Below are 12015 nucleotides of genomic sequence, written 5' to 3'. Positions count from 1 at the left end.
GTTTGTTACCGACACCTATGTATTGGAAAGATAAAGATTTAGACTTGGGGATCTTATACCCTTCTTCTCCTCCTTTTGACGGGAGTAAATCAATTCATTTTTGAGGTTAGGGTTAGGCTTAGTTTTTTGAAAGAAAAATAACAAATAAAAACTTTCCATGAATAAAATATGATTTTTTTTTTTCCAAGTGCGTTAAGTGTCTCCATGGTAAAATGTATTGATGTAGACTCTTAACGCACTTTGAAAAAATATTTCAAAGTGCGTTGATTTGGTCCCAAATTTAACGCACTTTGAAAAATTTTTTCAAAGTGCGTTGATTTTGTCCCAAAAATTACGCACTTTGAAAAAATTTGTCAAAGTGCGTAATTTTTTCAAAGTGCGTTGCCACAAACCTACCTGTAATCTTTTCCTTTGTTGTATATATCGTCCACCCAATAGCGAAAAATCCTTTTGGGACAAATTTTTATGGTCAGTTGAAAAAGTATCAAGTATATCCAACAAATTTATAATTGTAGGTGACTTGAACGTTGATTTCCTTGACAATACTCGCACACTTCCTATTAAAGACATCATGCTGAATTATCACTTGACAAACACAATCAGCGAACCGACACGAACTACATACACTTCGAATACTCTTATTGACCCAGTTTTGATCAGCTCAGACCTTGTAGCACTCCACTCAGGCGTGATAAACACAGAGAGTACACTAACTGATCATAAAGCAACTTACGTTTTTCTAAAATCTAGTATCATCAAAAGTCAACCTTATGTTAGGAAAATATGGGATTACAAAAATGCTAATATAGAAAAACTTAATAACCTTATAGAAAATGCTGACTGGGAAAATCTTATTTGCAATGCAGAATCAACTGATGAAGCTACCGAAAATTTTTCAACCAAATATTTAGATCTCGTTAGGGAATGTGTACCGGAAAAATCAGTATTAATAAGACCTAAAGACAAACCTTGGTTTGATTCACTATTAAGGAAAACCCATCGGGAAAAAAATAGATTGAGACGAAAAGCACAAAAAAGTGATAAACAGAGTGACTGGGATAATTTTAAGCATATAAGAAATAAATTTAATAACATGAAAAAACATGCTATTGAAAATTATCAAAATACTCTTGAATTACAACTAATTGATTCAAGTAAAAACAACTCTAAGCTTTACTGGAAACTTCTAAGAGAAACTTTTAAAAGTAAATCAACCACAGACATCCCCCCTTTACAGTACACATCTGCATCAGGTGATGTTAATTTTGCTTTTTCTGATGAAAATAAGATACAGGTACTCAACACTTACTTTGCTTCAATTACATGTGTTGATGATGAAACGACTGAATTACCTAAAGAAAACATTGAGTGTAATAGTGCTTTTGACAATATCTTTATTTGTGAACAAGAAATTATTGACATTTTATCTATATTACCTGTCAATAAAGCCATTGGAGAAGACTGTATTAGCCATAAAATGTTAAAATCAACAAAATTATCTGTTGTTAAACCTCTATGCTTATTGTTTAACCGTTCACTGAAAGACTGTGTTTTTCCAAAAAAAAATGGAAATTAGCTAATGTGATCCCTTTGTTTAAAAAAGATGATCCTGCAGTTTTATCTAACTATAGACCTGTTTCATTGTTAAGCTGTGTCAGTAAAGTGATGGAACGTATTGTATTTAAACACTTTTACAACTATTTTCACTCTAACAATATTTTTTATAAATACCAGGCTGGTTTCTTACCTGGTCACTCTACTGTATATCAGTTGTTAGAAACATATGATAACATTGTTAGAAATATTGATGAAGGCAAATCCTGCTGTATGATTTTTTGTGACTTATCTAAGGCCTTTGACCGTGTTTGGCACAAAGGACTCTTATTTAAATTAAAAATGTATGGTGTAAAGAAAGATATGTATAGTTGGTTAAAAAAGCTACTTAGAGAATAGAACGCAAAGAGTGATATACAAAAACCTGGTATCCCCTACTGAATCCCTTTATGCAGGTGTTCCACAAGGCTCTGTATTAAGTCCATTGTTATTTTTAATTTATGTGAACGATGTAGCTGACAAGATGTCAAGCTTTTGTAGACTTTTTGCTGATGATAACAGTTTGCAGTATGCATCTAGATGTGTCAAATCTATAGAAGGTCATTTGAATAATGATCTTTTATCTCTTGAAGAGTGGTCTATAAAATGGTTGCTAAGATTTAATCCCTCTAAAACTAAGGTTGTATTTTTTAACACAAGAAAAAACAAAGAATTTCCAAAACTCCTTTTCCAGGATAGCCAATTAGAATATGTTCAAACTCATAAGCATCTAGGGGTAACGTTTTCATACAACTTAAGTTGGTCATCTCACATTGAAATCTTGCTGTCTAATGCATACAAAAAATTAGGTCTTTTGAAAAAACTTAAGTTTAAAATAAATCGAAAAAGCCTTTCACTTATGTATACTTCATTTATCCGTCCCCAACTTGAGTACGCTTCAGTTGTATGGGGTGGTTGTCTATCCATCGATTCTGAAAAATTAGAAAAATTGCAACTACACGCAGCTCGGATTGTTACTGGACTAACTATGATTGCCTCTAGAGACTCTTTGTATTTTGAAACAGGCTGGGAACCACTCAGCGACAGACGCAAGATCCAAAGATTAAATACCATGTACAAAATTCACAATGATTTAGTACCAGATTACCTATCTGAGATTATACCTGATATGCGATGTAATGCTTCTGCATATACAACAAGAAACTCACAAAATTATAGTATACCTGTATGTAAATTGCAAACCTACAAATCATCATTTGTACCAACTGTAATAAATGAGTGGAATTCCTTACCACTAAATACCAGACTTTCGAGCTCTTTGTCTGTTTTCAAAAGTAAAATTAAACAAAAAACAACAGAAGCTCCGCCATATTTTAATTTTGGTAAAAGACGCAACAATATACTGCATACACGGCTTCGGCACAACTGCGTGCTAAACGCTGATCTTTATAGATGTAATATAATATCTAGTCCATTATGTTCCTGCGGTAAGGTAGAAAATACACATCATTATTTTTTCTCGTGCCCTAACTACAACGAGGCCAGGAAAGAGTTTTTCGATAAGTTCTTGAGATTTAATAAAGTCCATATTGTTGACATTCGAACTTTACTCTGGGGGGATACATCACTCAGTATTGCTGAAAATGAATATCTATTTTCTATTGTACATTCTTATATTCAGCATTCTGGTAGATTTAACTGATTGTACGCATTTTTTTTCTTTAAAAACCATTTGTATAAACAATAATGTAGCAGTCTATATATGTCCACAATGAGAGTTTATTTAATTTACTTGTTATTTATTTTGTACAAACTGTTGAACACTTCTAATTCATCCTGTTATAATATCTCATGTACGGAGAGGGCGATTTAAGTTTTTAGAACTTGTGCCCAATCCCATTGTTTATATTTTGTGCAATAAAATATGTTCAAATCAATAAAAATTAAAATAAATTAATTTAATAAAATGAAGTCCCTAAACTCACTCCGCTGATTTATTTCATTTCGTACCATTTTTCCATTATGTTTATGTAAATAAGTCTTTTAATGGACTTGGAAAAAAAAATACTGCACTTATTGTTCATGCACTTTCGGATCATCGGGTTTTCTACGTAATACGGACAAAGTTAATTCTAGGAAACAATTTCATTGATCGTAGAAACAGATTAAATAGTTCTAACATTCTAAACTAGGAAAATTAGCTCGCATTATTTTTTTACGGTATCCTACTATAAAAATAAAACAACAGAATTAAGTCGTCTGATTCCGCCGTGACCATGCAAGACAAGTAAATACACCTTTCAATTTATAGTTTTAATCGATTTCATGCCATACGTATAAAACTTTATTTAAGAATTCAATATTATATTTGGCTATTTGGTTAGATCTTGTTTATCTAATTTTAAATTGGTTACGGACTTTCAACATCCCGCCCTTCAAATATGCCTCATATGAGATTACCGGGTCAGTCTAAAGTAATTCTTAAGGTTTTATTTAATAATTCATTTGCAGAATTAAACCTCTTTTTTTGTTATTATTAGAAACAGTACACACAGAGTTTAATAGCAATGATTTATAATTATTTAGTCAGAACAGTCGCATTTCACTCTATTAATATTTGTTAATTAATTTTTCTGTTTTGTATTGTAAAGAAAAAATTATTTAGCCATTCAATGTTCGTTAATAAATACCAGGTTTTAAGTATCTGATATATAAATGTTTACATGTACATTAGTCAAAGCTTAGCGTAAACGTACATTTGAAATTGTAGCAGATTAATAGTTATAACTAAATCACACCTGATAATAGAAATTATGAGTTTAAACATTTTTATTTTTCTTATTTCATTAAGTTGTTTTTCACTTCTTTTAGTTTCTGTAATTATTTAATGGTTTTAAATTTTCAAACAACATATTAATTGGAATCATTTCAATGTTTTATAAACAAGACGATGTATATCAATGAAGGACTTCTTTTGTCATAATGTACATGTATTATTTAATTGTTAACCTTGTTTATAAAACACATCAATTGTTTAAAAATGTTTAGGTCAATAATGGTCAACAGTTAAGGATGTAAAAAGATGCCTTTTTCTTTTGCTGTGAGTTATTTATGACTATTAGATATTTTTTATTATACATGTAGAAATGTAAAATTGTACTTGAGGGTTTCCTTTTATCTGTGTAATTTTTTCAATCAAAGAAGGTGTCAACCATTCGATTTAGTGTTAAGTCCTAAGGGGTTATGTTTATAGTTTAAGTATGGTCAATTGGTCAAGTAAATAAATAAATTACATAATTAGGAAGTGAGAAGATTAACCGTAAATTAAATTTTTATGCACGAATTTAGATTTTGATTGGTCAATACCTGTGCAGGGAAGCGTGGAGTCTCCGATATAGATTGTTTCCCCTACTGGGATCCATCTGATCGGAGACGGCAATAAAACAAGTTACACTTTAGTTACGCTTTCCCTGGTTGTATATATTTTACAGTCATCCCAAACCGTACTGGACTGGACCCTTTTGACCCAGTCTCCTGTCCAGTACGGTTTGCGAAAGCGTAACTAAAGTGTAACTTGTTTTATTGCCGTCTCCGATCAGATGGATCCCAGTAGGGGAAACAATCTATATCGGAGAGTTCCACGCTTCCCTGCACAGGTATTGACCAATCAAAATCTAAACTCGTGCATAAAAATTTAATTTACGGTTAATCTTCTCACTTCCTAATTATGTAATTTATTTATTTACTCGACCAATTGACCATACTTAAACTATAAACATAACCCCTTAGAACTTAACACGAAATCGAATGGTTGACACCTTCTTTGATTAAAAAATTACACAGATAAAAGGAAACCCTCAAGTACAATTTTACATTTCTACATGTATAATAAAAAATATCTAATAGTCATAAATAACTCACAGCAAAAGAAAAAGGCATCTTTTTACATCCTTAACTGTTGACCATTATTGACCTAAACATTTTTAAACAATTGATGTGTTTTATAAACAAGGTTAACAATTAAATAATACATGTACATTATGACAAAAGAAGTCCTTCATTGATATACATCGTCTTGTTTATAAAACATTGAAATAATTCCAATTAATATGTTGTTTGAAAATTTGTCGTCATGTTGCAGATTTTATTTGAAAAATAAATTATGTCAGAAAGGACAATATTCTCATGACACAGTTTACATGTATTAATGCAGAGCGCCATTATTTTAACAATTATTTAGATTTCCATTCAAGAAATTAATTTTCCTGAACTGTTTAGTTCTTGATAGATCAATCATGTTAAATTTATTAATTTTGTTAAAGCCGTTTTCTTTAAACCTTTCTTTCGGCTGATGTTCTACTTGTATTTTTATTTAAGATATTACATGTAATATTTAATTGCGACTTTTGGATACATCGCAGATTGTAAGCTTTAGATATCTAATACAAATATTTAATTTATTGAATATATTTCTTCCGTGAAATAACTTGGTACTTGTAGATAAATTTATTAAATATAAAATTAAAATGTATATTTTCCCATAAATAATAAATATGTTTATAGAGTTTCAAAATTCATACACTTGAGAGGAAATAAATAAAAAATACAGTCTCAATTTCATAATAATCCATTTAATCACTGTCATTTCTTTATAATATATAAATAAACAACTTTTGTAAAATTACCACAGAGATCTCAAGTTCTTTTTTCAATAATTTAATGTACTTTATAGTTTAGATTTGAAGCTCTTCAAGTATTTAAATTAAAATATAATCTAATTTAAATAATCTTTGATCTTTGTATTTAATTTAAAATAATCTTTTCGTCTTGTCAGAAAACGTTCCGCATTTTGAAACAATCCTATCAGGTTTTGCGTTTATCCTATCGTGAAGATCGTATATCAGGTCTATCGTGTTTTGCGTTTATCGTGTTTTGCGTGTATCGTATTTTGCGTTTATCGTGTTTTGCGTTTATCCTATCGTGCGTGTATCCTGTCCTATCGTGCGTGTATCCTATCGTATCGTGCGTGTATCCTATCGTATCGTGCGTATATCCTATCGTGTCGTGTATCCTGTAAAGAATAACGATGCGGGTACTGTATGGTATTCTAAGATAATGTTTTCAAATTACTATGAATTATAAATGTCAAAAAACAGAGTTAGAAAACAAAAACATTTAAATGCGATAGTGCATGTAAAAGCCGTTGTAAATACTAGTAATGACCTCGGTAATAATGAATGAAAAATGACCAAGTGTAATTTTTCGACTTGGAATAATGACACCTAGATGCAGAGAAAAAAAATCATTTTTGTTGAAAAAAGAGCCCTAACGTTCATTATTTATTAAATGGTACTCTAAAAATTGAAAAAAAAAACCTTATTAGCAAAGTGATACAAAATTTACAACAGGTGTATTATGTCAAGGTTTGAACCGAAAAATTATTTAATTTTTTTATGCGCTTTAACTTTTACGAAACACTTAATGGTCAAATAAAATGCAACAAAACAGCATCAAATTTACATCCTTATTTCTGTCTATCAAAATAAATAATATTGTGTTCTCATAACTATAAAAGGATCTTAAACACTACCAAGGTGTGGTTAGGTGCCTAGAAGTAGTAAGCATTCCCTGTTTATCCGTCACGTCTGCCATGAGCCTTATAAATAAATTAGTAAAACTAACATTCTATTGTCAAAACAATTTTGACAGGATTATTTATACGACTATTGAGACTTTAATCGATGTTGTTGAAACCCCATTAACATCTACTTACATGCGTCAGTGAGGAGCCTGCCGCGACTTAAAATTTAACCGTGCACATACGTATCGAAAAAGGTGGAAGATGTAAAACATCATATGCAAATGCTAGCGGAATATTTCTACATAAATAGGGAGAGTTCACAATAAAAACAGTTGCAATTATCCCGTTTGTTAGACAATTTAATTGTTGGTTAAAATATTTTCTATAATCAGTAGACAAATATGAAGCAGAGGTAGAAGATATTAGATATCCACTATTTAAGTTATTTTTTACTTGACTATACAATGTCAAGTAGTTAACTTTTTCTTTATTTTTTCATTAAAGGTAAATTTTAAATTCTATGAATATTTTTAGAATCCTCAGGGATGTTTGTTGTTATTATATCAATAACACCATGGATCTGTGCTTTCATTGCATATGTTGTCTATAAAAGATGCAAGAAACCTAGGTACAAAGGTAATCTATTTTTAAAATCAATTAACCAATAATTAATTTTGATTTCATGATATTTGTATAAAGGTTGTATCTTTTTTTGTAATAAAAAATATGTTAACTTTTTACCCCCCTCCCTGCAAAGGAGACTAACAAAATATGACTTCTATATTTGGTTTAAATTCATGACAAAGAAATGTTTAAAAATCGAATCATTCAGTTTAAGTTCGTTGTTACCAAAAATGACTCCAAGCTTTTAGATACCAACTTTAATTTTGATTATCCTATTTGATTAGATATATAAAATGTGTTTTTCCGTGTACAATCGGTGACACTTCTACCTCATATATCATTGACATATCTTATAAGAAGCTAATTCAGAGAATAGGTCTTCCATGTTTAAGGAAAAAATGAAGAGAACGTGCAGATGTGGGGGGGGGGGGGGGGTCAAACAGGGCACTTTCAATTAGGCGGAAAAACTAGCGAGTTATGGTTAAAATGTAAACTGCAAATACTCAAAACCTTCTTCTGATATCGAAAGGAAATGAATGTTTTTTTTTATTCACATAGGGAATGTATGAATTTAAGACATTTGTCTTTTGACCTAATGATCTAATAATAAATAGAAGTTGTCCTTAAGCTATAATAAGTTGTGGTATAAAGTATCATTCCAAAAGCTCTCAGGATATCGCGCGGATGAAAGTATTTAAAAAGACAAAATATTTGAATTTATTACCTTGACATTTGATCTTATGACTTCAAAATCAAAAATGGTCTATCATGGACCATGCCAGTTTGTTCTTTAAATTTCACAGCAAAATTCAAATGTTTGCGAAGACCAAATATTCGACGCACATGCGCGATAGTAAGTTAGACTGGAATTATAGTCTGTTACAGAGTAAAGTCTGTACCTGATTTATCTTTACATGTAATAAGTAAAAATATAATAAGATTTGACGCTTGTTACTTTCTATTGTTTTTTTTCTGAATAAAGATATATTTACAAAAATGAAAATAAGAATGAATAAATATTACAAAACAGAATCAGAACTAATTGTTTTAATTGAGTTTAGTTGCGTCCAATCAATTCACCCCTCTCCAACAACTATTTACAAATGATCGTTGAACAAAGCAAACAAATGTTAACAAGTGTATTCAGATAATTGTTCCAGAGATTGGTTTAGAAAAAAAATAATATGTACAAGCATGACTATTAAAAAAGAAGCACTGTAGTTCTGTTTGATTTCAAATATTGAGATGTGAAACACCCTTTATCAATTATTTAAAATATAAACAACGTTATTTAGTTTACATGGCGTTATGAAAAGCAATAATGCTCTGCTGGCATAATAATGCTAGCGCATCATGGAAAATATCCCAGCAAAGCGATTGCTATCCATAATGCTACATTCAGGGAATAATCGTTGTTTATTACCTATACTTGTATTAATTTTTTTGGATGTTGTCAAGAATATCAGGAGAATTCATGGATTGCGTTAAGACATGGCTGCTTGTCTCCAATAACGAAAAACACATGGTTTATGATAAAATCAGTAGAGTTGCACCTTTTCTCTAATAAATCACAAAGAAGTGGTGTTTGCATTTACAGTACTTAATCTAAAAAATGCTTGTTCCCATAGACCTCAATACATTCTTAATTAATTATTTACTCTTAATGTATATATGATGACGTTTGTAATAAAAAAAAATCTTGCTAAATCATTTTTATATTCTAAACTGTTTTGAATTAATTTCAAAGTATATAATACAGGATTGTTATTTAAGAATAGACAATTATATCTTTTTTATGAGTCGGATACCTTGATGAAAAAAAAAATGTGATTCGCACCGACAAAAATACAAATTGAAGGAATGGGGCTAAAACTGTGTCCCAAATTCTTTCTTTGGAATTAATCAAAATAAATTTGATATTTAACCTTTATAACAAATGTAATATGCATTTACTTGTCTAATTTTATGACATGACACTATGATGACAGTGAATTTACTTGGGTGTTATTTACAATTATTATAAATATCTTATCAAGAGGACAAAAAATCCAGTTTATGTTCAATATTTTAAACACGTTTTTATTAAAGTTATTCCTATCTTAAATGTATACATCTTGTATTTTGTTTCTTTCTTGTCTGAACAAAACTGAATATGACTACGTGTAATATGGAATAACTTGTTAACTATATGTCTATCAATTTACCATTAACATTTATAGGTACATTTGATTGCATTGAGACATCGCCTGTATGTCAGAAGTATTTTGGTTCCTTTCAAGTTTTATTCCTAAAAGATCTCAAACTAGTTTGGCACAGAAAAGATCAAAGAATTGAAACAAAATGTCCTATAATTATCACTTGTTTTACGATGTCAAGATTGTCAGACGACGTAACAGCAGCTCTCGAAGGCCTAGAAGTTGCGGGTATGTTTTGTTTCTTTAAAATAAAGAGCCACATATTAGCAAATGTTCTTGTGTGTATGTTTGCTTATTTTCATTTTTAAATTATATATTGGATATGTTTCATTAAAACAGGTAATTCACTAATGCTAGTGGTGCTGCAAAATTGTCTTCAAGGTAGAAAACCATCCAGAATGGCAACTATGAAGACGATCAGTGATACAAGAATAAATGCCGTAGTTAATGTCCTAGTCTGGGAGGGAGAGGCGTATTCCTGTGAGATAAACAAGATGGCTGCATGTGATATCAAAACATTTCTTTTCAGTAAAACATAACAATTGTTGTAGACAGCCTCTAAATAACTTTATACTGTGTACACGTTGGAAACTTTCTGTACCTTTATTCACAATGTACGATGTACTCGAATGTTAAGGGTGAAAGAATTTTTCAAAAAATATTTCTTAAAACATCTGTCGAATAATTATATTCATCAATATAATGATATTTCAATTTAACCGCATGACGTTTTGGCCGATTAACCGTTAGCCGTATAAAAATACGAATTTTCTTAATGTACATGACCTTTTTTTAAAAGAAGCTTTATTCATATAATTGAGAAGACTGATTATGTCTTGATATAAAATCATTTTATTTGTGCAGAATTCTTGCTATTAAAACCTCCTATCCTTATAGATGTATATTAATTTTTATTTCTGCCTCAATATAGAGTGGGGAAAATTAAGAAAACCAGAAATCATGCCTGGCAAATCTATGATATCTATGATGCAGTGTCACCATTATTATAGGTGCCCAGGATTAGAGAATTCAGAGAGTTCTGTGTCCCCGCTTAGGGAAAAATTCGGATCCCCCTGATTGAGTTTGTAGAATTATTAAATGTTTACATGTATACTGAAACAAAAAAAAAAATACATGTATGTCAATATGCATATGAAGATTTGATTGATTATTCTTTATTATGTGTATAGAAGATTCTTTTTATATGGGTTATCTCAGATTCCCTATAGACAAAAAGATAAATATTTTTATTGTCTATTATGGTGCATCTGGCCACAGTGATACTCAACTTTAGGGGCTACCACAGGGCTGCCCCTCAAAACAATCAACAAACAATACAAAATATGTGACGGCCCAAAATTAGGTGGATCCAGCACTGGGTATGTCACAAGTGCGTGGACGTCACCAAAACATGTACAATATAGTCAATTACCCTTAAACAGTCAAGTATTATCCAATGCCCACTAATCAATATATAAATCAATATTGCATATTCAATTTCAATTCAATGTACAAATTCAACAGTTCAACTTCAATATAACAATCAACCAATGTAATGTGCTTGATGTGTTGCAATCCTCCAATTGCGTTGAGGTGCGTCGGAATACGCCACTTGCAAGTGTCATAACCATTGATTGCTGGTTTAAGCCAATCAAAAAGGTTATGGCACTGCAACCGCCAAAAATAGGGTGCAAGAACCATGGTGGCGGCGGCAGTACCCCAACACAATTGGTCATCACGACCAGGGCCTGCTCAATACTTAAGATGGGTATGCCGTCAACCCTACCAGACATAAAATTGCTCGATTGCCCCTTGAAAAATGTTCAACAACCAGTCCTCCCCCAGTTGCGATAAATGTACCCCATCTTCGTGAAATAAACCCCTATGCTCCCCCTCATGTTGTAGATGCTTAATGTATGCCCCACCCTGAGCTGTAGCCACCCTAATTGCTTCCCTGTTAATTCTTGTCCTGGCCTTTTCCATCGCTTTAACATTGCTAGAGTAACGCCATACACACCTGGGGAGCATACTGACCAAACATTTTGAATTTGGAAATAATTT

General features: G+C 31.1%; 1 protein-coding gene across 1 annotated transcript; it reads left to right on the top strand.

The window, feature by feature from the left end:
* Positions 1–7668: 7668 nt before the first annotated feature.
* On the top strand, positions 7669–10678 carry LOC134258859 (uncharacterized). The gene is made up of 3 exons (XM_062741448.1): positions 7669–7771; positions 9979–10182; positions 10294–10678. Exons 1-3 carry the CDS (start codon positions 7681–7683, stop codon positions 10491–10493), a joined length of 495 nt encoding a protein of 164 aa, XP_062597432.1. The 5' UTR covers positions 7669–7680; the 3' UTR covers positions 10494–10678.
* The last annotated feature ends 1337 nt before the right edge of the window (positions 10679–12015 follow it).

Source organism: Saccostrea cucullata, unplaced genomic scaffold, assembly GCF_032062105.1.
Source record: "Saccostrea cucullata isolate Sc308-1 unplaced genomic scaffold, CSIRO_AGI_Scuc_v1 ctg13134, whole genome shotgun sequence".
NCBI classification, from domain to species: domain Eukaryota; kingdom Metazoa; phylum Mollusca; class Bivalvia; order Ostreida; family Ostreidae; genus Saccostrea; species Saccostrea cuccullata.
This window is presented reverse-complemented; position numbering and strand designations above follow the sequence as displayed.

What these genes read in the sequence shown, in the direction of transcription:
- LOC134258859 (XM_062741448.1), top strand. Translation starts at nt 7,681, where the DNA reads ATGTTTGTTGTTATTATATCAATAACACCATGGATCTGTGCTTTCATT. An exon ending in CAAGAAACCTAGGTACAAAG is followed by an intron (nt 7,772 to 9,978) that starts GTAATCTATTTT and finishes TAACATTTATAG; the next exon opens with GTACATTTGATTGCATTGAG. An exon ending in CGAAGGCCTAGAAGTTGCGG is followed by an intron (nt 10,183 to 10,293) that starts GTATGTTTTGTT and finishes TCATTAAAACAG; the next exon opens with GTAATTCACTAATGCTAGTG.